General features: G+C 58.3%; 6 protein-coding genes across 6 annotated transcripts; all 6 read right to left on the reverse strand.

Moving 5' to 3' along the window:
- Positions 1 to 2,015: 2,015 nt before the first annotated feature.
- On the reverse strand, positions 2,016 to 3,572 carry LMJF_36_5140 (conserved hypothetical protein; the record flags this gene model as incomplete). Its single annotated transcript, XM_001687048.1, has 1 exon — positions 2,016 to 3,572. One exon carries the CDS (start codon positions 3,570 to 3,572, stop codon positions 2,016 to 2,018), a length of 1,557 nt encoding a protein of 518 aa, XP_001687100.1.
- A 2,778-nt stretch (positions 3,573 to 6,350) lies between these two features.
- On the reverse strand, positions 6,351 to 8,228 carry LMJF_36_5150 (conserved hypothetical protein; the record flags this gene model as incomplete). Its single annotated transcript, XM_001687049.1, has 1 exon — positions 6,351 to 8,228. One exon carries the CDS (start codon positions 8,226 to 8,228, stop codon positions 6,351 to 6,353), a length of 1,878 nt encoding a protein of 625 aa, XP_001687101.1.
- Positions 8,229 to 9,042: 814 nt separating this feature from the next.
- LMJF_36_5160 (conserved hypothetical protein) lies at positions 9,043 to 10,740 on the reverse strand (the record flags this gene model as incomplete). Its single annotated transcript, XM_001687050.1, has 1 exon — positions 9,043 to 10,740. One exon carries the CDS (start codon positions 10,738 to 10,740, stop codon positions 9,043 to 9,045), a length of 1,698 nt encoding a protein of 565 aa, XP_001687102.1.
- Positions 10,741 to 11,938: 1,198 nt separating this feature from the next.
- On the reverse strand, positions 11,939 to 12,568 carry LMJF_36_5170 (vacuolar protein sorting-associated protein-like protein; the record flags this gene model as incomplete). Its single annotated transcript, XM_001687051.1, has 1 exon — positions 11,939 to 12,568. The coding sequence occupies one exon, from the start codon at positions 12,566 to 12,568 to the stop codon at positions 11,939 to 11,941; it is 630 nt and encodes a 209-aa protein (XP_001687103.1).
- Positions 12,569 to 14,329: 1,761 nt separating this feature from the next.
- Positions 14,330 to 15,928, reverse strand: LMJF_36_5180 (putative aldehyde dehydrogenase; the record flags this gene model as incomplete). Its single annotated transcript, XM_001687052.1, has 1 exon — positions 14,330 to 15,928. One exon carries the CDS (start codon positions 15,926 to 15,928, stop codon positions 14,330 to 14,332), a length of 1,599 nt encoding a protein of 532 aa, XP_001687104.1.
- An 812-nt stretch (positions 15,929 to 16,740) lies between these two features.
- LMJF_36_5190 (putative helicase) lies at positions 16,741 to 20,598 on the reverse strand (the record flags this gene model as incomplete). Its single annotated transcript, XM_001687053.1, has 1 exon — positions 16,741 to 20,598. One exon carries the CDS (start codon positions 20,596 to 20,598, stop codon positions 16,741 to 16,743), a length of 3,858 nt encoding a protein of 1,285 aa, XP_001687105.1.
- Between the last annotated feature and the right edge of the window lie 177 nt (positions 20,599 to 20,775).

The following is a 20,775-nucleotide window of genomic DNA, read 5'->3' on the forward strand; positions in this document are numbered from 1 at the left end:
TTGGCCGTGGTGGTCTCTGTCGGGGTGCTGGTGACTGGCGAAGTAATGCGCCTAAAACACTCATTCTGCTGAGTTGGCGTGGCGTCTGCGGAAAGAAAGGGGAGGAGAGAGTGTACGGAGCGAGAGGTGTGCGTGTGCATTGCAGCTGCCATGCTGTGCCAGCAAAGAATAGCATCGGCACCAGAGGTCATGCACACAAGAGAAGGGGATAGTTGGATCATGAGACCGCACCCATCGCGGCCCCATCCCTGGGCCCTCAGGAGACGGCATGACACGTTTTCACCGACGGCGGCCACTTGCTCAGTCTGCAAGCAAGCCTACCAGCGTGCGAGTCGCATCCGAGCTCTCTTCTCCAAGAAACCGCGGAGATTTTGAAGCACACAGAAGGAGAGCCACGGGTCGACGGGGTGCTGCACGCCCCACCCCCCTTGTGACAAGCTTTTACCATGGGGCGAACATTTTCAGCGTGTTAATTCTGCGATAGCACATGATTTTGGTTTCACTCCACCCCACCTGTCAAACGCTCGTCCACATGGTGTCAAGCAGCGCTAGACACGCCAGTACAGCAATGCGCCAGGTCCGTCATCTGATAGCACGGCCGCGGCCTCGAATTTTAGCCACTCCCCGGCCTCGATCTCCTCAGACCAGCTCCGAATTCTGCCGGTCGCCACGCGATGCATCCCTCGGGATGACTCAGGCACCCATCACTGGACAGTGAGGGCCTGGTAGGAAGCGTTCGAGTCGCGCTGACACTCTGCCCATCGCGCAGATGATGCACGCATCGTCACTGTCGCAGCTCGGTCCGACGCAACAACATCCACGACCGGACCGCCGACACCCGTAGCGATACATCGCTCTGGCCTCCCCGCGTCGCCGGCATCTGACCCTGTCACCACCAGATGTGGTTCGGCATTGGCAGGGATAGAGGGGGGCCGCTGTTGATTTCAAACACAGAGAGCGGGAGGAGGAGGGGGGGGATACTGGACATTGTGATGTTGCGCAGTGAGAAGCTCTGCTCCCCGTCATCAGGGAGCACAATACAGCAAATAATGAAGAGAGAAAAGAGGTGACTACCGAATGAATTGAGCAAACCACGGTAAAGCAACGCGTAGCGTCGTACAAGCAGTTGTGACATCCACTACGGCACAAGAGAGAGAGAGAGAGAGACGGGCAGAGGGGAACAGACAGGCACACGTCAAGAGACAGAAAAATGAAACCGAGTCAGAGAACACGACGCAAAGAAAGCCACATGTGTATCGTCCACGCATCATCGCGGAGGTGGGTGTCAGTTGATTGTTTGTTTTGGGGGGTGCGAGAGTAGGTTGGCGGGTGTGTGCATCTCTGGCTTGTATGGAGGGGTTGGGGGGTGGGAGAAGGGAGTAGTGAACCCGTGAAGGCCGCCCAAGACCCCCCACCAAAAAAAAAACGACATACGCGCACATCCGCGTCCTCACCCACGTGAGCGTCAATCACAACAAACTGGGGACAGAACGAGAGACAATGCGACGTGCATCAGGCTACACGAGCGAGGAAACCGAACGTACACGCGCATACACACACACATGCACGCATGCACACAAAAACAAAAAAAAAACGAAAAGAAAGAAAATATGGTGAAAAAGCAACGGAGCGCCCGGGTACAGACACAGATACAGACACGCAGAGAGACGCCACCACCACCATCAAAGCCATCACGCGTATGCGGTGGTGAACAAGCACGGAGAAGAGAGAAGGCAGAATGCAACCCGAAGAATGGTGGTGAGGGCGGGAAGTCCGGGGAAGGGGAGGGGGAGGGGAGTAGAAGACCGCGTGCACACAGACAGACTGACAAAGCCGCACAGAAGCCGCTCGCACAACCCTGCTCAACAAAGTAGCAGAGAAGTATGCCCCCCTTTCTAGCAGCACTGACCGATCCTATTTCTGAGCTGACATAAGGACGTCGAAAACATCGAGAAGCCGATAGCGCCAAGAAGAGCAGCAGGTACCTCAAACGCACCGGCACATTTTTTCCCCGTTTAGCTGACCCCGTGACCTTCAAGGAAGGTATCGAAGTCATCCACGTCCTTTGGTAAGTCCGCGGCCGGTGGGGTGGGAGCCGCTGCAGTAGCCGCTGCCGAGGTGGACTCGGATGCTGCATGCTGGAGCGGCGCAGGCACCTCCTCCGCCCCAGCCGCTTCACTTGTCTCTGCACGCATGGGTGGCAGCGCCGCCGCATTGGAACTAGTGAGTGCGGTTGTCGCGAAGTCGCCCACAGCAGGCTCCGCGGCGTTGGCAGTCTCCTCAGGCGACGCCACCGGAGGAGATGATGCTGGCGCCGACCCCGGCGCCTCCATTGTTGGCGAGAGTGACTTGGGCATTGAAGACGTAGCCTGTGGCGCAGACTGCCCGTTCCCGAACAAGTCCTCTATCGCTGGCGCAGCGGCGAGGGGCGGAGTAGACATCGGCGCCGGAGAGGTTCTCGTCATGCCCACGTTCCGGCTCGGCACCTCAGCGCGCGGTGGTGACGGGCGTTGTTGCATCCCCGTCTCCTGAAAAGCAGAGACGTCGCCGCCGCTCTGCTCCGTGTCAACAGCGGAACGCATTAGGGCTTGCTGCAGTGCTGGCGGCAACGCTGATGACCCTTCGGGCGCGGCGTCAGTGCGCGGCCGTGCCATCGACTTCTCAACCTTCGCCAGCACGGCCGACTGACTGTCAGAGACGGTCCGGAGTAAGTCGCGGTCCAGCTGCAGGTTCGAGGACAGCAGAATCGTGACGTAGATGTGGTCGTCGCGCAGCTGCGACAAGTAGCTCAGCACAACCTCGTCATCACGCAAACATACATTGGGATTTGTCTCGGCGTTGTTCACGTAATCAGAAAAGGTCATGCACGTTTCCAGCATCGCCGACAAACGCTCAGAGGTGGGGAGGTTGATTGCAATGGCGTCGACGATACGGCGCTTGTCGCGGCGATGACCGTGCGAGCGTGGCCCTTGGTAGTTGGGGCCAGCATCCGAACGCTGACCCGGCTGTTGTCGATTGCGGTTGGGGGCGTGAACCTCCACCTTCATGCGTGTGTTGCGTTCTGGTTCGAGGCCCTCGAAGCAATTTGGCCCCATCTCGTTGCGGACGTCGTCGGCGAGCGTTGTGAGGATGTAGCACTCCTCGGCGGGGTGGCCGCGAAACCAGATGCTGAGGTTGAGCGTCAGCAAGAGCGCTGACTCTTTCGCTTGCATCGCGCGGCCGGTCGACGGCTGTACGCATGCGACAGCGACCAGATCGCGCAGAAGACCCTTCTGCGTCGCCACTTCGATATGAAACCATGTTGAGCAGCTCTTGATCATCGACTCCAGCAGCTGGATCGTCAGGTGCTTGACGGCGATATGAGAGTCCGCGATACGGCGCCGGATTGCTCGCACAATGTCAACGGTCGACTCGGATTTCTTGTTCACCTGCTCACAGAGAAACTTGACGTGCTCGTAGGTGGGAATAAGGAGTTGCGGGGCGGTGCACTCCTCGACAATGTCGACGAAAGGGTTCGGAATAAAGCGTGACACCTTATCCTTCACCTCCTCAATGAGCGACAGTTGGACCATTGTTGGGTAGGTTGGGGGGTTGTTTGCGTTGGTGGCCGACCTGGCGAACAGAGAGCGACCGAAAACCACGGTTGCACTGGACGCGTATGAGGATATGAGTGTCTGCGTGTATGCTGATGCAGAACGCAACGATCTCGGATAAACACAAACCCGGGCCGAAGAAAAAAAGACGCCTTCGGTGGAATCGCAACAAAAGAAGAAGAAGGGGATAGGGTGGTATGGCGGGGCGGTCGTCGATGTGGCAAAAGGGGCGTCCAGTGGCGTCACGATTGACGAGGAGGGAGAGTGGTGATGGGGGCGACAAAAGCTCCCCAAGCAACGAGACCGCGGGCGAGCTGTAATGGGCGTAAGAGAAGGAAACAAGGAGAAACAAAGTGTCAGCTATACGTGTTCTCGAATCGTGCGGTGGCGCAGTCTACCGTGGCGACAGCAAGAAAGACGTTCGAGAATGCGGCGCATCGTGAAGACACGGGGTGCCAAAAACAGGAAAGACAAAGCGAAACAGTGGGGGTCGGAGAGGGAAAGAACAGTCTTGTCATGACCAGTGGCGGTTGAAGAGGGACAGATGCACATCAGTTATGTAGTGACAAGGCAGATGTGCTCGCTGGTGGCTCGGCCACTCCCAGCAAATCTCTATGAGACAACGGCATCACCACTACCTTGCAGGGAAACACAGCGGAACATCATCCGAGTCTCCCGTTACACCTCACATCGGCCTTTAGGCCAACGGTGACACCCCGCCAGAATTGCAAAGCCCTCTATCACAGGCGAAGAAGAGCCATGCAGACGACAAAAACGAGTCAATCCAACACACCCGCTTGTGGACCCGTCCCCCATTGAAGGATTGTGAGTTCTTTCCTTCGCCTGCGTTCCTGAGGCAGGAGGGCATGTGAGGACCCACACATCACCTCTACAGAACTCTGCGTTTCGCGCATAACGAGAGATGTTTGTTTTTTTGGCGAAGTGAGGATACTTTCTATTCAATGTAGTCGCACACACACTGAAGCGCTCTCTAAAGAACGACGGCGTGGTGGCTGCGCCCAAGAAAAAAAAACACGTACGACGGTGAAGACAAAAACAAGGCTACAGGTCTGTGCGTGCGCGTGTGTGTGGAGTTCTCCTAGGCGCTTGTGAGACAGGAAGGGAGGGGGGGGGAAAGATGAGAAGGGAGCCCGGTAAACGAAAGTCATAAACGCTTTGTGTAAGGCGTGAGGGTGAGGGCGGAGGCACCTCTGTACTATGACCCTCCACGTATCGGCTTATCACTCTCTCTCTCTCTTTGTGGCTCTTCTGCGAAGAAGCCGAGGCATCGAAAGAAAAGCGAAACGTATTTGAGCCACCGTGCACAATGCACCCCGCACGCAAGTCCGAATGTGACACAACAAGAGAAACGACAGGCCACGCGAGAAACAATCAAATGCGCCTTTGTTTTCTCTTCTTGTCTGTGTGCGTCTCCCCGCCAGCCCAACACATAAGTCAGAAAGGATTCACGGCAAGTAAGAAGGAAAGCCGGAGCAGGCATTCGCAGCATACACACACACACACGCACACACACACACACGCATATGCGCACAAGCCGACGCAGCGACACGGTCTACTCTTAAAGCCAAGGCACAAATGAAGGAGAATGAGAGAAGAGCTAGAATAAAAAAAAAGACACACATCGAGGCGAGAGGACGCGGGGGTTTGTCGAGTCCGCAGAGAAGAAGGTGTTTGCATCACCAAAGCGCGAATGCATCGGCGACATAAACACACAAAAAAAATTAACATGCGCTGTTATACATTCCCTTCTCCTCGTGTGTGTGCGCGCGTGCAGGTGCGTGTGTGTGTGTGTGTGTGTGTGTGTGTGTGTGTGTGGGTGGGTGGGTGGGTGGGTGGGTGCCTAGATGGTTTCTGCGCAACGGAACAAAAAAAAGCACACATGACCACATCTAGATGAAGAAGGGGTAAGAGGGCGGGTGGGGGGGGGGGGCGACAAGGAGCACAGTGAGTGGCAGTTGCCGACACGGCAAGCATATCGGTGGCCCATTGCACAGCCGCCCACACGGAGGACAACATAAAAGCGAGAACATATGCATGAATACGTACAGGTGAGAGAGGCCGCGGTACAGGAAGCAAAACCCCCAAAAGGAAACGAAAGCCACGAGGACGAGGAAAGACAAGCAACAAAGAACAAAGGAAAAGGAGACACATCATGGGCGAGGCAAAACCCCGGCATCACTGCAGACTCATTGGAGGGGGGGACAAAAAAGGAGGAGAAAACAACACAACATCGCAAGAAACCTCCGCGTCCACGTGCGCTGCACCATCCATTACTAGTCTTGCGCCTGCCATTTGCCAACCCTAGCGCCCAGGAGTATCAAGGAGGAGGGACAACGGGACTAGCGAACGACCATCAAGAATGCTGAGCGAGTGCATCTGAGCACGCCCTCCCCGTCCTCTGCTCGGATTTATGTCCGATACACTCGTGAATGCTCAAGAGATGTGGCGAAACAACCGCAATGAAAGAGAAAGAAAGAGAGAGAGAGAGAGAGACGACGACGACGCAAAACGCAAACAAAAAAGGGCAAGACACCGCAAATCATAATGAAACTAACAAAACAAAACAAAACAAACAGAAAAAGACAGCAAAAAGGCCGCAGCGTACTGAACGAAGGCGAATAGAAGATGCGCCTCGGGGAATGCAAAGGGGACTGCGTGTGGGTGCTTGTGTGCCGGTGCACGCACAGAGACTCGTACAGGCGGAGTACTCGAAGAAAGAGCGACAGAACTGCCGCACTACATGAGGTTGCACTGGCACTGCGACTTTTTCTTGTCGATCTCATCTTGCAGGCGGCGAATCTCGCACTGTGTCTCGGATATCTCTTTCTCATACTTGGCGATTTCCTCCTCCAGCTCCGCCTTCTCCCGACTCGGCGCTGCAGCATTATAGGCGATGTCGTATTCTGCTTGAATTGCGCGCATTCGCTCCTGGGTATTGTCTAGCTCCCTCGCAGTGGAGCGCTCTCGCTCGATCCTTTGAATCTCGGCGTCCGCCCTCTTCTTCTCATCCGACCCGCTGATAAGCAACCTCCGCTGCTCATCGGGAGAGGCAACGTTAAAGGCCTCAACGCGTTCTGTTTTCGCGTCCTCCTCCATGTACTTGTTGAGACGCTCCTCGTAGATGGCAGTGTTCGCCTTCTGCTTCTTCAACATGGCCTCCACCGCCTCCGCGCGCACCTTCGCATCATCCGCGTCGCGCATCTGCCTCTTCGCCGCCGCGTCAAGGGACGCCTGCATCTGTTGGAATTCCTTGATCTCCGCACGCTTCTTGTTCAGCTCCGTGTTCATCTGCTTGCGCGCACGGTTCGTGCGTTCGGCCTCCATGTTGCGGCCGATCGTCGCCAGCTTTACCTGTTGGTGCGACTCAGTGACTTCGTTCATCGTCTTGTTATAGTTAGCCTCCTGCTTCATCAGCTCCACCTCGCGAGCGTTCAGCTCGTTCTGCACGACCGACAGCGCCTCATGCGTCTTTCTCTCTTCCACCTGCAGGTCCTTTACCTCGTCCGCCAGCCGGCGCATCTCCACGAAGCTCTCATCGTGGAGCAGCTGCGGGTTGCCCTTCAGCTTCTTCACCTTCACACTAAACTGAAGCGTGTTGATGTCTTCTCGCATATGCTCGTAATACGGGCTGACGCACGAGATCATGTTCAGGTGGAAGCCCTGCTGCAGCAGCGATGGAAACAGCTTCGTGAAGGCACTCTCGCGCACCGGCACCTTGGCCAGCGGATTCTCCCCGCTGTCGTGCTCCACGGCGACATCGATGCAGCGATGGAAGGCGGACGGCATGTTGCGCAGGAGCACAAACAGCACCTGCACGCGACGTGACTTGCTCACGGACTGGTTCACGTTCTCTGGATCCTCAAACTCGAACGTCTCGGTGAAGCGGAAGGAGACGGTGTGTGTGCTGTTCCGCTTTTCCACAATGCGGTGGAGCTGCTGAATCACCTTCAGTAGCTCCGGCGTGCTATCTGCAGCGACGCTGTTGACACCCACCAGCCGCGGCCCGCTGGGGGTCGATAGCAGCTTCAGTGAATCCGCGGAGGTCTGGATGCTGCCGCCGTGCCGGCCCGTGGCGAGGAGATCAACGTAGGTCTCACCGGAGATGTCCACCGCCTCCAGTTCCACGCTGAGGGAGCTGTTGGTTTGCGCGTTCGTTTTAAAGGAGGAAATGATGTCCTCGGCAAAGCGGGGCAAAATGCCGCGGTGGGCGCCTTCAGCCTCGCTGCCATAGAGGGTGTAGAGGCGGCCGCTGCTGCTGGCACCGGCGACGCAGAAGGCGGTATTGTAGCCCTCCACAATCGCCGGTATCATCGGCGCCACGAAACGATTGTAAACATCTTGCTGTGTGGCGGGCCTCTGCTTTTTCGAAGACTTCACCGTCTCCTCTCCAGGCTCCTGGAATGACCAGAGCACCTCACTGACCGGAAACATGGCGTTGCGGCGCACCTCGAAGTAGTTTTGCGGGTCGAGGACAGAGATGATGTTCTTGCCGTCCCATTGGAGGATGCCGCGGGGGATGGCGCTGTCCTCGGGGCATATCTGCGCCTCGGACGGTGTGAAGGGGCGCACGCGCACGAAGCTGCGGCACGTGCTGGACTTCAGACTCATTGTCATGGCTCCGTTACACGCAAGGGAGGAAGAGGATTGGAGAGCAGCGTGAGAAAAAAAAAAACACAGGCAATGTTAAGCAGTCGAAAACCCACTACGGCTGTCGGGTGAGCGATGCGATATCACTGCGAGCGTTTGCACGCGTGTATATATATATATATGTATATACAGTTATGTAGATGTTTGCTGTATGCGAGAAGAAGGTGATGACAACGTGCACCGTGTACGGGTAACGGAGGGAGGGAAGGGTGTACTGTAGCGTCACGGTACAGATTTCCTGTTCGCGGCGGATCGGCGGTTGATGAAATCGCCCCACTCGGCATTAACGAGACGAAGGAGAGAAAGAGGCACATAGAGGACGAAAAGATGAGACGTATGCAATATGAAATTCTGGACAGTTCCTCACGGGCCAAGGCGCACCATTAGAAATGGCTACAGTCGTTTGCCTTGATGCAGGTGTGGCGGGTTGTGGATGCAGTGAGCTGCCGACGCGCCCACACATGCACATGGAGGGACACAATGCTTCCAACAAGGGGGCGCAAACACAGGTCAAGGACGCAGCGAGAGACCCGCACCGGTAACAACACAAACGACAAAGAAAATCGAACGTGTCCGTGCCCTCTCCCACCTCCGCCCACCCGAAAAAGAGGAGATGCACACCTGGCACGTCATACCTCCTGTCAACAACAAAAAAAACGCACTTCGCATCAGCTTTACGTGCCTGAGTTGAAGTTTAATCGGTCGTACACATTGGAGCCGCTGAAAAGTGGCACACACAAGACAACAGTAAGAGCGCACACAACAAAAAGGGGGTGCTACCTTAGTAATCCACGCGCGCACGCTTCTGAGCCGCCCGCTCCTCTTCGAGCGCAGCTCGTAGAGGCGCCGTCATCTCGGGTAGCCCCATCGCCACGTACAAGTTCACCGCACTCTTCAGTGTGTCGACTCCTTGATTGAGCGGGAACAATCGTTGGGTGTGCCAGCGCAACTCCTCGTCCTTCTGAAACTTCTCCATGACACCCGATATGCCAATCTCCTCTGCCAGTCCTTTGAAGAGATACTGGATTATGAGCCGCTGCGATTCATTGTTCTCAACTATATCGAGACAGCCAAGGCAGCGGCTCCAGTACACCGAGTTGGTGCGGAGCAGATGGCTGTACACCTTGCACGTGTACTCGATCTGCTTCAACGTTAGCTCGCTCGCGCTCTCGTAGCGCGCGTGGAACGCCTCCACAAAGAAGGCCTGAAAACGGGCGTTGCTCTTGCACAGTCGCTCCGCTGCCATGCTGTACATTTTGCGGTAGGCTCGCTCCTCGCAGCAGCCCTCGATCACCATGAAGCAGATGGTCCGCTCCGTCTGCGGTTGCATCTGTCGCAGAATCTTGTGCACCGCCTCATCGGCGCGGATGCTGCTGCGCATCGCCAGGTACACCTCACGCCGGAGCTTGCGCTCCTCGGCGTCTATGAGAGTCTTGGACGCATCCAGCTCCGCACTCGTGGGCAACGAAGCGGCCTCGGATGCAGCCGCACCTGCTCCAGCAGATGGGCCATCGGCGGCCTCGTCGTCGCCCTCACCGCCTCCCTTCTCATCTTCGTCCCCCTCGGCGTCTGCGACCTGCTGCAGCAGCTCCACCTCCCAGTCTTCGCCGAGAATAGCCTTGCGCACCGCTTCGTACTGCTCCTCGTGAGTGTCGTACTCGGCATCGAACGCGTACCGGTCCAGCGCATCCTCCGTCGGGTACTTCTCGTCCAGGTCCATCTCATGCCTCTGCTGCATCTCCAGGTCAAAGAGAACGAGGTAGTCCGGAATGGCCTCCTCCCTTTCCTTGCGCCGCTCCCACTCCTGCACCTCCTTCAGGCACGACTCGAGCACCGCCTGGGAGCGGGTAGACAGCCGCAGCTCCTCGTCATCCATGGCCAACAGATCTCGAAAGGGCGTTAGGATTTGCTCGTGGAAGGACCGTCGCTCTTTCAGCGACATCACCTTGAACGTCTCCCTGAACAGCTTCGCCGCCTGATCAATGTCCTCTTCCCTCCGCTTCTCCGACGTTAGGTGCTTCAGTAAGAGCTGATAGATGATGTCCACCTCGACAACGTTTAGCAGGAAGAGCCACCCCAGGTAGCGACTTGCGTTCTCGACGAAGCGCCAGTCTTTGCGCAGGTAGGCACGATTCCACTGCACCACAAGGCGCCTGCAGAGCAGCTCGACCACCGTCGGAAGATCTCTGTTGATGCGGCTGGCTAAAGCGGCCAGCACCGGGGTAAGATCTGGGTCCACCTGCTGCGTGCGCATCATACTACGGGCAAACAAGCCACGGCCGCGAATGAGGTTTTCACGAAAGAGCTCCACAGCTGACTGTTCCAGGTTGTCTTTGTTCACCCTGTTCACCACGCCGGTGATGCTGCGGCTTAACGCGCGCCATGACTCTTGCTGAAACGCCACCGAGCTGGGAGAGGTTAGGTCGTCGGAGGACGAGGCCACTGCTTCACGGCGGTGAGGAGGAACGTAGCGAGACATGGGAAAGCGACGCGAAAGCCGTCTGAGACGGCTGTGTGCGTGACGAAGCTGATCGGCCCGACGCAGCAGAGCCAGGCATGGGCTCCGCGCAACCGAAAAAAAAAATGCAAAATAGGCACCGAGTGCTTCACGAGTTGCCGCAAATCCCCCGTCGTGTGCGCGACCCTTTTCGAGCTCTATGGGTACTTGGGTGTTGATGTGTCCGTCAGTGCGCTTGCTCCGGTGTGACCGGGGGGAGGGCTTGCATCACCAGCATAAGAATGAGTGAGTGTGCCGGTGAGCCAGGTCGGGCGAAAGACGAGAGGTAGAGGAGAGGGAGAGAAGGAGATGAGAGCATTGACGATTGAGGTGTAGAGAGGCACACCGTGAGTGAGGGACGGAGGAGGAAAACAATCTGGAAGCACATTTTCGTGTGCGCCAAAATGGAAGAAAGGGATGGAGTAACGAATGCGCAACAGTGTTCCGTACTCTTCAGACAAGGATCGAGGTGGCGCGCGCATGCTGCAGAAATACGGCTTCGAAAAACAGCAGAAAAATAAGGGGCGGGGAAAGAATGCGATGTCCCTCGTCTCGAGAGATACACAGTTGGTAGTCAAGTCGCAGGGGGATGCTTCCGTCCGCGCCAGGTTTCACACCGCAGGAAACAGTTTCGCTTTCCTCATGTGCATGCAGGCATGCATGCTCACTCCCGAGCCCCCATCACGTCTCTGCGCGTGTGCATCTCTTTTTGCGTCCGTGTGCGGATGGGTATACGTCTTGTCTGTCTTAGCAAAAAAATCCGAACAGATAGAGGAGATCGAGAGGCATAGGAGACAACGGGGATAAGAAGGTGCCACCATGTGGTGGGAACGAGAAGAACTGCAAATCGATCGGCCGCAATGAGCGGAGACAGAGGCACGCTAATCGCATAGCGCGGGGCACCAACACGCGCTCAGATGGCGGCCTCCGCTGCAATCGCTACCACCGCCTCCATAAGAAGATGAGAATCACGCGCAAACTCAGCTTGGCAGCTATACCACATACATAGGCACCACAGAGAGAGAACAGCGCTGACAGCGCACCCGAACTGCTGGAGATCCGTCTGTCTTTGTCTCACCACAACAACGGCAGAGCGGAGAGAGAGCGAGAGAGACGCCAACCGCTCACTCCACGCATGCGCAGAAGTCCAAGGAAAATGGAAGCCCCTCTCTCTGTCTTCCTACCTTCTCGTGGACAGCGTCGGATCACTCTCCAAGAACGCCTTAAAGCAGGCATACCCGCGATCTAGGTCGTAGGCAAAGTCACGCGCCGCGGACTCGTCCAACATGTCCGCGGCGCTCATGCTGTCCAGACGTCGCTGCCAATTATGCAGGCGCATGTAGAAGTCCTCTTTGCTCAGGCCCAGCTTTCTCAAGACTTGCAGAAGATCGCCGAGAGGTGGGTTAAGAACATCGACGGAGGTCTGCTGGAGGCGCAGAGAGTCAAGCAAAGTGATGAAGTGGTCGCTACACTCCACCGACTGACGCGCGAGAAAGCGAGCGTTGTTTTCGGTCGGCCTGCTCATCGGGCCGTCCCGGATTGTCGCCCGTGCCGCCAGACAGCGTGCGCAGTACTTGTCAAAGAAGTCATCAATCGTCGTGAAGTACGGGTTGCGTGCGCCCTGCAGGTGCGCTACGGTATTCTTGTACTTCTCTAGAAGCCTACGAACCGTGGAGTCGTACTGGTTTGGATTGATGAGGTCTCGGCGGTTGGCCTTCTCGATCTGCTCGATGGCGATAATGACGGCAAAAAGATCGGCGAGGTAGTCGATGTGCTGCCGATCCTCAGGCGGGATTTCAATCGACGCCATCTCGTATCTTCTTACCGGCTATATGGAACAGGCAGGTAAGTAGATGTCAGAAAGAAATACACGTATATGGGCATGCGTGCACGCGTAAGAAAGCATGCAGCGGCTTGTGCTGTTACAGCGGCTGGCGCTTGTGAGCGTTTCGAGAGGCACAGGTAAGGTAGGCAACAGCAACAAAAGAAAACGTACACGTAGACACTTGGCAATGAACCGAGGGGGCCAGCTGACAGACGAAAGTTGCCCCAAACAGCGCAATGCTCACTCCTACGCGCACCAACACACGCACGCACACGTGCCATGTAATTCGAAAAAACAAAAGAAAACGAAAACAGAAAACAGAAAGAGGGAAGAGGGAAGAGAGAAACGCGAGATGCAAAGTCAGACTGGAGGTGCAGTACGACGGATAGATTTTCATGGCCATCGCATAGGTGCTATATCATGACAACGCCGATAGAACGCCGCACCCGCAAGATACACCCATCCCGCCCTCCCCCCACACACACACACCAGAGCATCTGGTAAATTGTCCTTATCGCCGAGATATCCTATGCGGTCACGAAACCTATAAAAGAAGGGTGCGTCCCATCTCTGCGTGTGTGGCTTTCCACGATCCACTGATCCCCAGTCGTTTTTTTTTGGCATCTTGTCGCCACTGCTTCCAGAGGTGTACCTCAACAGAGCCTCTCTTGTGATTTGCTGAGAAAACGGCCGTCAACCCCATGCACCGCCTTCTTTCCCGTGTCGCCTTCGATCTGGTGAGAGACAACAGCACCCATTGTCAACGAGAGAGCCACCTATATGCATACGCGGCTTGTGCGCCGCATGAAAGCAGGGCAAGCAGCACACTTTTCAGCATGAGCAATCATTCATTTTTCGATTGCTAACGTACCCATCCCACCGCGAACACGCCAGCAACAGCGTATACACGCCGCCGCAACCACAGCGCCCCCACCCTCTGGCCGCACGGCGGCGACATCTCCTGGTCGCCGAGAACGAGCCGCCCTGCCGCCGAACCGCGCCACGCGCCCAGCAGCACCTGCCCATCCCTTCCTCCGGTACGTGCTGCGCGGTCGGTGTCACAGGGCTCTGCTCGAGGGCGGTGGCGGTGGCGTCTGCCCTGCGGGGTAACAGAGGTGGTGGTGGTGGTGGTCCAGGCGCGTGCCGGATGAGCTCGAGGAACAAGTCCGCCAGCCTCCGGTGAGAGCCCTTCTGAGCCCCTGCAACCCGGCCGTATGCCATGCTTCCGGCACCCGTGCCCTCATACATCAGCCCACCGGGTCGGAATGTCGGAGGTACCGTACGCCTCGCACACATGCGCGGTGGAGCTGAGCGGTGTGCCTTTTGTTCTCCAATACGCACTGAGTCCTCGGCATGCTACCTGGCAAGCTGGCACAGCCGTGATCATGACAATAAGTCTCCTCCGCACAGCGCCAACCAAGCCCTGCCAGTCGACACCAAGAGACCGCCAGGCACGCCTGAGGGCAGGCGGCAGGCTTTCTGGCTTCCCTACAAAGCGTAGGTACCGGGCCCGGATACCGCGCGCTTATGTGGCCCGGGTCATCAGAGAAAGAGAATGAAATCGAAGAATGAGAGAAAAAAAAAGAAGACAATTCATCCGAAACCTGCACGTGTGCGGTGTTCGGGTCGCTGTCGATGCCTCATAACAGCCTTCCTGCCGAGTGGTCTCGGTGTGTGTATGTTTGGGCTCTTTCCTCATCCGCCACGCCTTTCATGGTAGAGTGTGTGCGCGTGCTGCGGGGATGTTCACTTCGGCGTGCTCTTGATCTCCCATGGACGGAACATATACCTGCAGTGCGTAATGATGTACCACAGGCTCGACAGCATCTTGCAGATGCTCGTGGAGGCGGCAAAAGACAGCACGTTGCGGAGCATTGCGTCTGTTTCGTGGGTGAACGGGTACCACCAGAGATTGCGGGGCAGCAACCCGGAGGGCATCAAATCCGAGTTGATGCACTTTGCATTCACCATCTCCTTCAACCCCAGGTAGCCGTGCGTACGGCCGATTCCGCTCTCCTTCCACCCACCCCACGGCGCTTCCGACATTCCGTGCGAGTAGAGGTGATCGTTGATGGTGACCACGCCGCTCTCCAGCCGCATCGCCACCTCCTTGGCATGTTTCATGTTGCGAGAGTGCACACTGCTCGTGAGGGCCATGGTGCAGTCGTTCGCCATCTGAATGCCCTCCTCCTCCGTCTTGAAGGGTACCACGGGGAGGATCGGGCCGAAAGTCTCTTCCTTCATGATTCTCATCGATGGCGTGCAGCCGCTGAGGACCGTGGCTGGGTAGAAGAGACCGTCCTTTGGGCAGTTCGCGCTAGGGCGGCTCTGCGCCTCAATCGTAGCGCCCTGCGCCAGCGCCTCTTTCACCTGCGCAGCAATCGTTTCGTACTGACCCTTGGTTGTGATGCAGCCCATATCCACATCAAAGGTGCCGGTGTCCGGGCCATGGCGCAGCGCCTCTGTCTTTGCCTTCAGCTGGGCAAGGAACTCGGGGTAGATGGACTCGTCCACGTAGATGCGCTCCACGCCGCCGCAGCTCTGGCCGGCGTTCTGATAGCCACCCCAGCAAGCGCAGTTTACGGCACGCTCGATCGAGGCGTCCTTGAGTACCAACATCGGGTCGTTGCCGCCGAGTTCCAGGGACACCGGGGTCAGCGTCTTGGCCGCCTCGGCCATGAGCTTCTTGCCAACGCCGACGCTGCCAGTGAAGAAGAGCTTGCTGATGCCAGCCTCCAGCAGCGCCCGGCCGGCCTCGGCGCCGCTGACGACGAGATGTTGAAACAGTCCCACCGGCAACTCCCCCGCCTGCACCACTTCTTCGATGAAGCAGCCAACAGGGGTGGAGTTCGTAGCCACCTTCAGCAGTACCGCATTGCCAGCCATCAGCCCCATCAGTACCTCACCGAACGGGATGGAGAAGGGGTAGTTCCACGGAGAGATGATGCCGACGACGCCCACCGGCTCGTAGTGGATCGCGTTCGACTTGTTGGCAAATAAAATGGAGCCGACCGGCAGCTTTTGCGGCGCCAGCACCTTCTTGGTGTTCTTGGCATACCAGTCACACGCCAGGACTCCTGGGAGCACCTCCGTCGCGAGCGCGTCCTGGCGAGTCTTACCGCTGCAAGACACGATCACGTCGGTCGCGCGCTCGGCGTTGGCGGCGAGAAAGGCTTTCATCTTCTTCAGGTGCACCGCTCGCTGGTCGTACGTGAGCTGAGCCCACGCCTTCTGCGCTACCCGTGCATTCGAGACAGCCTTTGCAATATCGGATGCCTGCTGCTGCATGTACTTGCCCACCACCGCACCCGTGGCCGGATTCCTGACGTCGAAGTACTGCGTCATCCTTTTCCTTTGTTTTTTTTTCCTGTGCTGTGGGTTAGTATTCGCAGTCGATGAGTCCGTGACTACAGCGGCGCACGAGCGGCGTTGACGCCAAGACCTTGGTCGCTTGTTTGTCTTGCTTGCGTGTTTTCGAGTGTGTCGCCGATTTTGCTCCCTCGCCAACGTGGTTTAAGCGTTTCTTTGCGGTGTGCCTGAGTGTGAGTGTGTGTGTGTGTGTGTATGAGAGAGAGAGGGAGCGGTGCGGTACGCTCAGGGCGAGGCAGCAAAAGGGAGGGAAAGAGAGAGAGACGCTCTCGCGGGGGCCACATGCAGCAGGAGCATCAACACGTCGAGTGAGGCAGAGCAAGAGATGGAGACACGGTGTGGTCACTACCTTTTCGGCGCGGTGGCAATATCGGTGTCACGCTGCCGCGCAGACGTCCACGAGTGAGTCGGCATACGAACGCTTGGGTACCCTACAGGGAATTCACACAGGTGTTGTGCTAGCTGCCATGTGTGCCTTAACGTCCGTGTCGGCGCCTCCCTGGACGCCAAGTCGTGTATTGATGCTTGCTTCTCCTTCCAGTTTGCTTTTTGGCCTCTTAGAGACATTTCTCTCCGCGCATCGTCGACTTCGCGTCCATGGCGCGGCGGCGAGCGTGAGGCAGAGCAGCAAGGGGCGCCACTGAGGCACGAAGACGATCCAGCCACGCTGCAGCGGAGAGAAGAGAGAGACGCTTAAAACGGATGCCGCTTTCTGCCCGTGCGGGTTGTACGAGATGCGCAGAGGCGCCGGGGCAACGCGTGGGCCCTGGTGTTGTCTCGCCCATCCGTCAGGAGCCTAGCCGGTACTCCACACGGAATCGCGGCTGAAAGAGGCCCATGCGCGCCTTCTCGAGGTCGGCATCGTCACCAACGTTCTCGTTCATGTGCGCCTTGTACGACAACAGCAACGCGTTATACCTTTCTTCGGCGTCTGCGCGGTGGCAACGTGCGTACTGAAAGGCAAGAAACTGATCCACAGGGGCGTGCGCCTTGGTGGCGATCTCGCGCTGTCGTTTCCGCACCGCGAAAAGAAGCGCAGCGGCGGACGAGCTTGGGGCGGAGGACACAGAGTCCACGGAGCTGCCCTCGCTGCCGTGGAGGGCTGCGCCGCTGCCGAGGCGGGTGGACGGCCACAACAGCGCATCAAGAAACGAGTTCGGCAGCCGCGTCTGCCACTTGGCGTCGTCGTTGACGACACACGCAGCAGACAGGTCAAGCTCCTTTTCTCTTTCAGAAGAGCTGTACAAGGTGCCGCCCTGGTGAGGCAGTCCGCTGGCGTCATCGTCGCCGCCCCCCTCCGCCTCTTCCGCGGCATGGGCGGCGATCTCGCGCTGCAGCTCTTGGCCCGCGGCGCGATCCTCCGCATCCTCGACGTCTGCCATCGCCTCAAGAACGTCCAGTGGCGATGACGCTGCACCAGCGCTGTCACTGGCATCGATGGGAGCCGCAGAGGCCGCGGATGCCACCGTGGCGTCCTCATCGAGGTCGTGAAAGAAGCTGCGCAGGTTCACCGGGTTCGAAAGTGCAGCGAAGGCGGCGGCGCTGTCGCCGTACTGCTCGCTCACTCCAGCGATCGTGTGGAATTGGCCGCCCCGAATGACGACGTTGTTCAGTTTCTTTCGCTCTCGCGCCTTCTCCAGGATGCTCTCCTCGACGGTGTGCTCGCTGATGAGGCGGTAGATGGTGACCGGGCGGGTCTGCCCGATCCGGTGGCATCGGTCCTGTGCCTGTAGATCCATGGTTGGGTTCCAGTCGCTGTCGTAGAAGATGACGGTGTCGGCGCCGGTGAGGTTGAGGCCAATGCCACCAGAGCGCGTGGAGAGAATCATGCACGTGATGCGCGGGTCGGCGTTGAAGCGGTCGACGTACTGCTGCCGCAGCTCCGCCTTGGTGGAGCCATCCAGGCGCGTGTACACGACCCCGATCAAGGCAAGAAAACGCTCCAGGATGTTCAGCATGTGCACAAACTGGGTAAAAATGAGCATGCGGTGCCCGTCGTCCCGCATCTTCTTCAGCGCTGTTTCGAGAAACTGCAGTTTGCCGCAGTCGTGGATGAGGAGACGCTTGTCGGGGAAAAGAAAGCTGCGCCGCACCTGTATGGGCCACATCTCCTGCAGGAAGAAGGCGGCATCGTATCGTCGCCGAGGCGCCACGCGGCCGCACTGAGCGGCATCCTGAGCCTTGGCGACGGCTCCGATCAGAGGCGCGCACCCTTCACGGCTGAGAGTCTCGAACGGTCCAGGGTGAGGAATCGGAAGCGACCACTGCAGCTTCGGCGGGTGCGCCGCCACCACTGCCGGGACATACACGCACACTCGCTCGAGCACAGGAAGGAGGGCAGCGGCGCGCACGGCGATGGAGGGGCAGAGAGACGGGTGCCGCTGCGCTAAGACGGTTTGCCGAAGCGACAGCCGGCACGTAGGTGGCACATACGTGTTCCGCGCCGTCTGAATAGCGTGGTAGCGCTGCCACTGCGCGGCCTTGGTGTGGTGGTGCCGCGAGCGGCACTGTTGTCTGGCCTGTGCTAAGACGCTAACAAAGGCCGCTTTCAGGGCAGCGCTGCAGTTGCACAGTTGCGAAGCATCCGCTGACGACTCGCGCCGGCGCCCTATCGGTCCTTCGAGGAAGGTGGGGCTGAAGCGCTTCGCAAACGACGCCATTGCATCCTCCGACGGCGCATCAGGTCGCTCGACGTGAGTGAGAAAGAGCCACCACGGCACGGGTGCTCCAGTGCCAGAGAGAAACAGATCTGATCGGCAATCACGCTCGCAGACCGCCCAGTCCGAGCCTGACACCTCTGTCTGCCCTTGCGTGCTGTTCACCCTGCCGCCATCGTCATTGACATCAAGCACGTGGAAACGCGGAAAACGCCATCGACCTCGGTCATCGTTGTCGAGGAGGAGTGCCTTACGCGGCACCCGCTGTTCAACGACGGCATCGTGGCTGAGAACCAGTGGAGAGGTCGTGGGTCGCTCCTCGAAGAGGTCGGGGTGGTCGCACACCTTGCGCAGCGCCAGTAGCACGCTCAGCACGCCGCCAGCGCCGCCGCCACCACGCAGCTTTTGCCGTGTTTCGGCGAGTTGCATGTAGTCGTCGTACAGGGAACGCTGACGACGTGAGAGGTGGCAGAGTACGACCTTCTCCGTCTTGGTAGGCAGTTGCGTCTCAACATCCTTCTTGAGCCGCCGCAGCATGAATGGCCGAATAAGGGCCTGCAGACGCCGCACGATGGCTTCATTCAGCGTCGACCGTCCCGTTATCATCTCGTCCATCGGATTGCTGAACCATTCCTTGAACTCCGCGTTGGAGCGAAACGCCGAGGCGAAGGGGAGCAGGAAGTGGAAGAGGGACCAGAGCTCCATGATCGAGTTTTGCAGCGGGGTGCCGGTTAGCAATAGGCGGTACTCTGCCTGCAGATCAAAGAGCGACTGCCACTTGAGGCTCATGAAGTTCTTGACGTGATGGGCTTCGTCGAGGACGAGAAACCCCCACGGACGGCGGCGAAACACCTTACGGTCCTGCACGACCAAGTTGTACGAAGTCACACACACGTGAAAGGCGTCCTCGCTTGTCCACCCTTTGCGCAGCTGGTGGCGCTCCTTGGTGGACCCGATGTACGTAAGCACCTTGAGCCCCGGTGACCACCGCTCCAGCTCCGCCTTCCAGTTCAGCACGACAGTCGTCGGCACCACAATCAGGTGCGGTCCCCAGTCATTGCGGTATTCGGCGAAGTAGCAGAGGAGCGCGATGGTCTGCACTGTCTTGCCCAGCCCCATCTCGTCAGCGAGGATGCCGTTGAGGTTGTTTTCGTACAGGTGAACCATCCATCGCAGGGCGGAGCGCTGATAGTGCCGCAGCGGTCGCTGTCCGCCTTCTGTGTCCAGCAGCGAAAGCGCCGCCTCGATCGGGGCGGCGTCGTCGTCGCCGACCTTGTCCCAGAAGGACGCGTGTGCCGGCGCGGTCACCGGGAACACGGGCAGCGTACTCTCCCACGGAGGCGCGTCGGGGGAGCGGTCGTGCACTCCATTAGCACTGCAGGCAGCGACCCGACTTTCCACGGCCGTTACAGACGCGGAGGCTGGCTGTTTGCGGGCGGCGCTGAAAATACTCTCGAGGAGCTTTCGCGTCAGCTCCTCCGTCTCGCGCAGCAGGTCCTCCTGCTTGCGGCGGTCGTGCTGGTGCTTCATCACGTCGAACTCCACCGTTGCCAGCTGCTGGTACGCGTCGCCACGCCTGGACCAGTACCTGCGCACGCCGGCCGCAACGCGCTCGCCAGCGCGCACTCGCGCCTCGCGCTGCTGTTGGCGCTGCTTCTCCGCGCGCTCTTGAAGCTCCACGTGGTAACGGCCGAGGTCTCGGACGAGGAATTGGCGAATGTGCTTGAACTTGCGCTGCGACAGGAGCGACGCCTCACGCGACTGCAGAGAGGAAAGGGCCACACGCTGCCACAGAGGCAGCGGCACCGCGGGGGCGAGCGCAAAAGACGGCGGAGGAAATCTCTGTGAGCGGCTGCGCTGAAGAAGCGGTACTAGCTCTGACATGTCGTCGTCATCTCTGCTCGCAACACCGCCGGGGTGTAGCTCGGTGGTCGATGATACCAGCGCGCGGGGAGTTGAGAGATCATCGCCCCTCTTCACGTCGTCCATCTGTGTGGCTGACGCTTTCCTGTGTGTGTGTGTGTCAATGCGCGTACACACCACGCACGCAGAGAGAGGCACAAGTGCACACCTGCGGGTGCGTTGCATCCTATTTCAGAGCAGAGGCGTGGCACACACATCAAGGGTGAGCAGCGCGCCACACGCCGGCGTATGTGCGGTGGTGGT

Source organism: Leishmania major, chromosome 36 (assembly GCF_000002725.2).
Source record: "Leishmania major strain Friedlin complete genome, chromosome 36".
In the NCBI taxonomy this organism is placed as follows: Eukaryota; Euglenozoa; class Kinetoplastea; order Trypanosomatida; family Trypanosomatidae; genus Leishmania; species Leishmania major.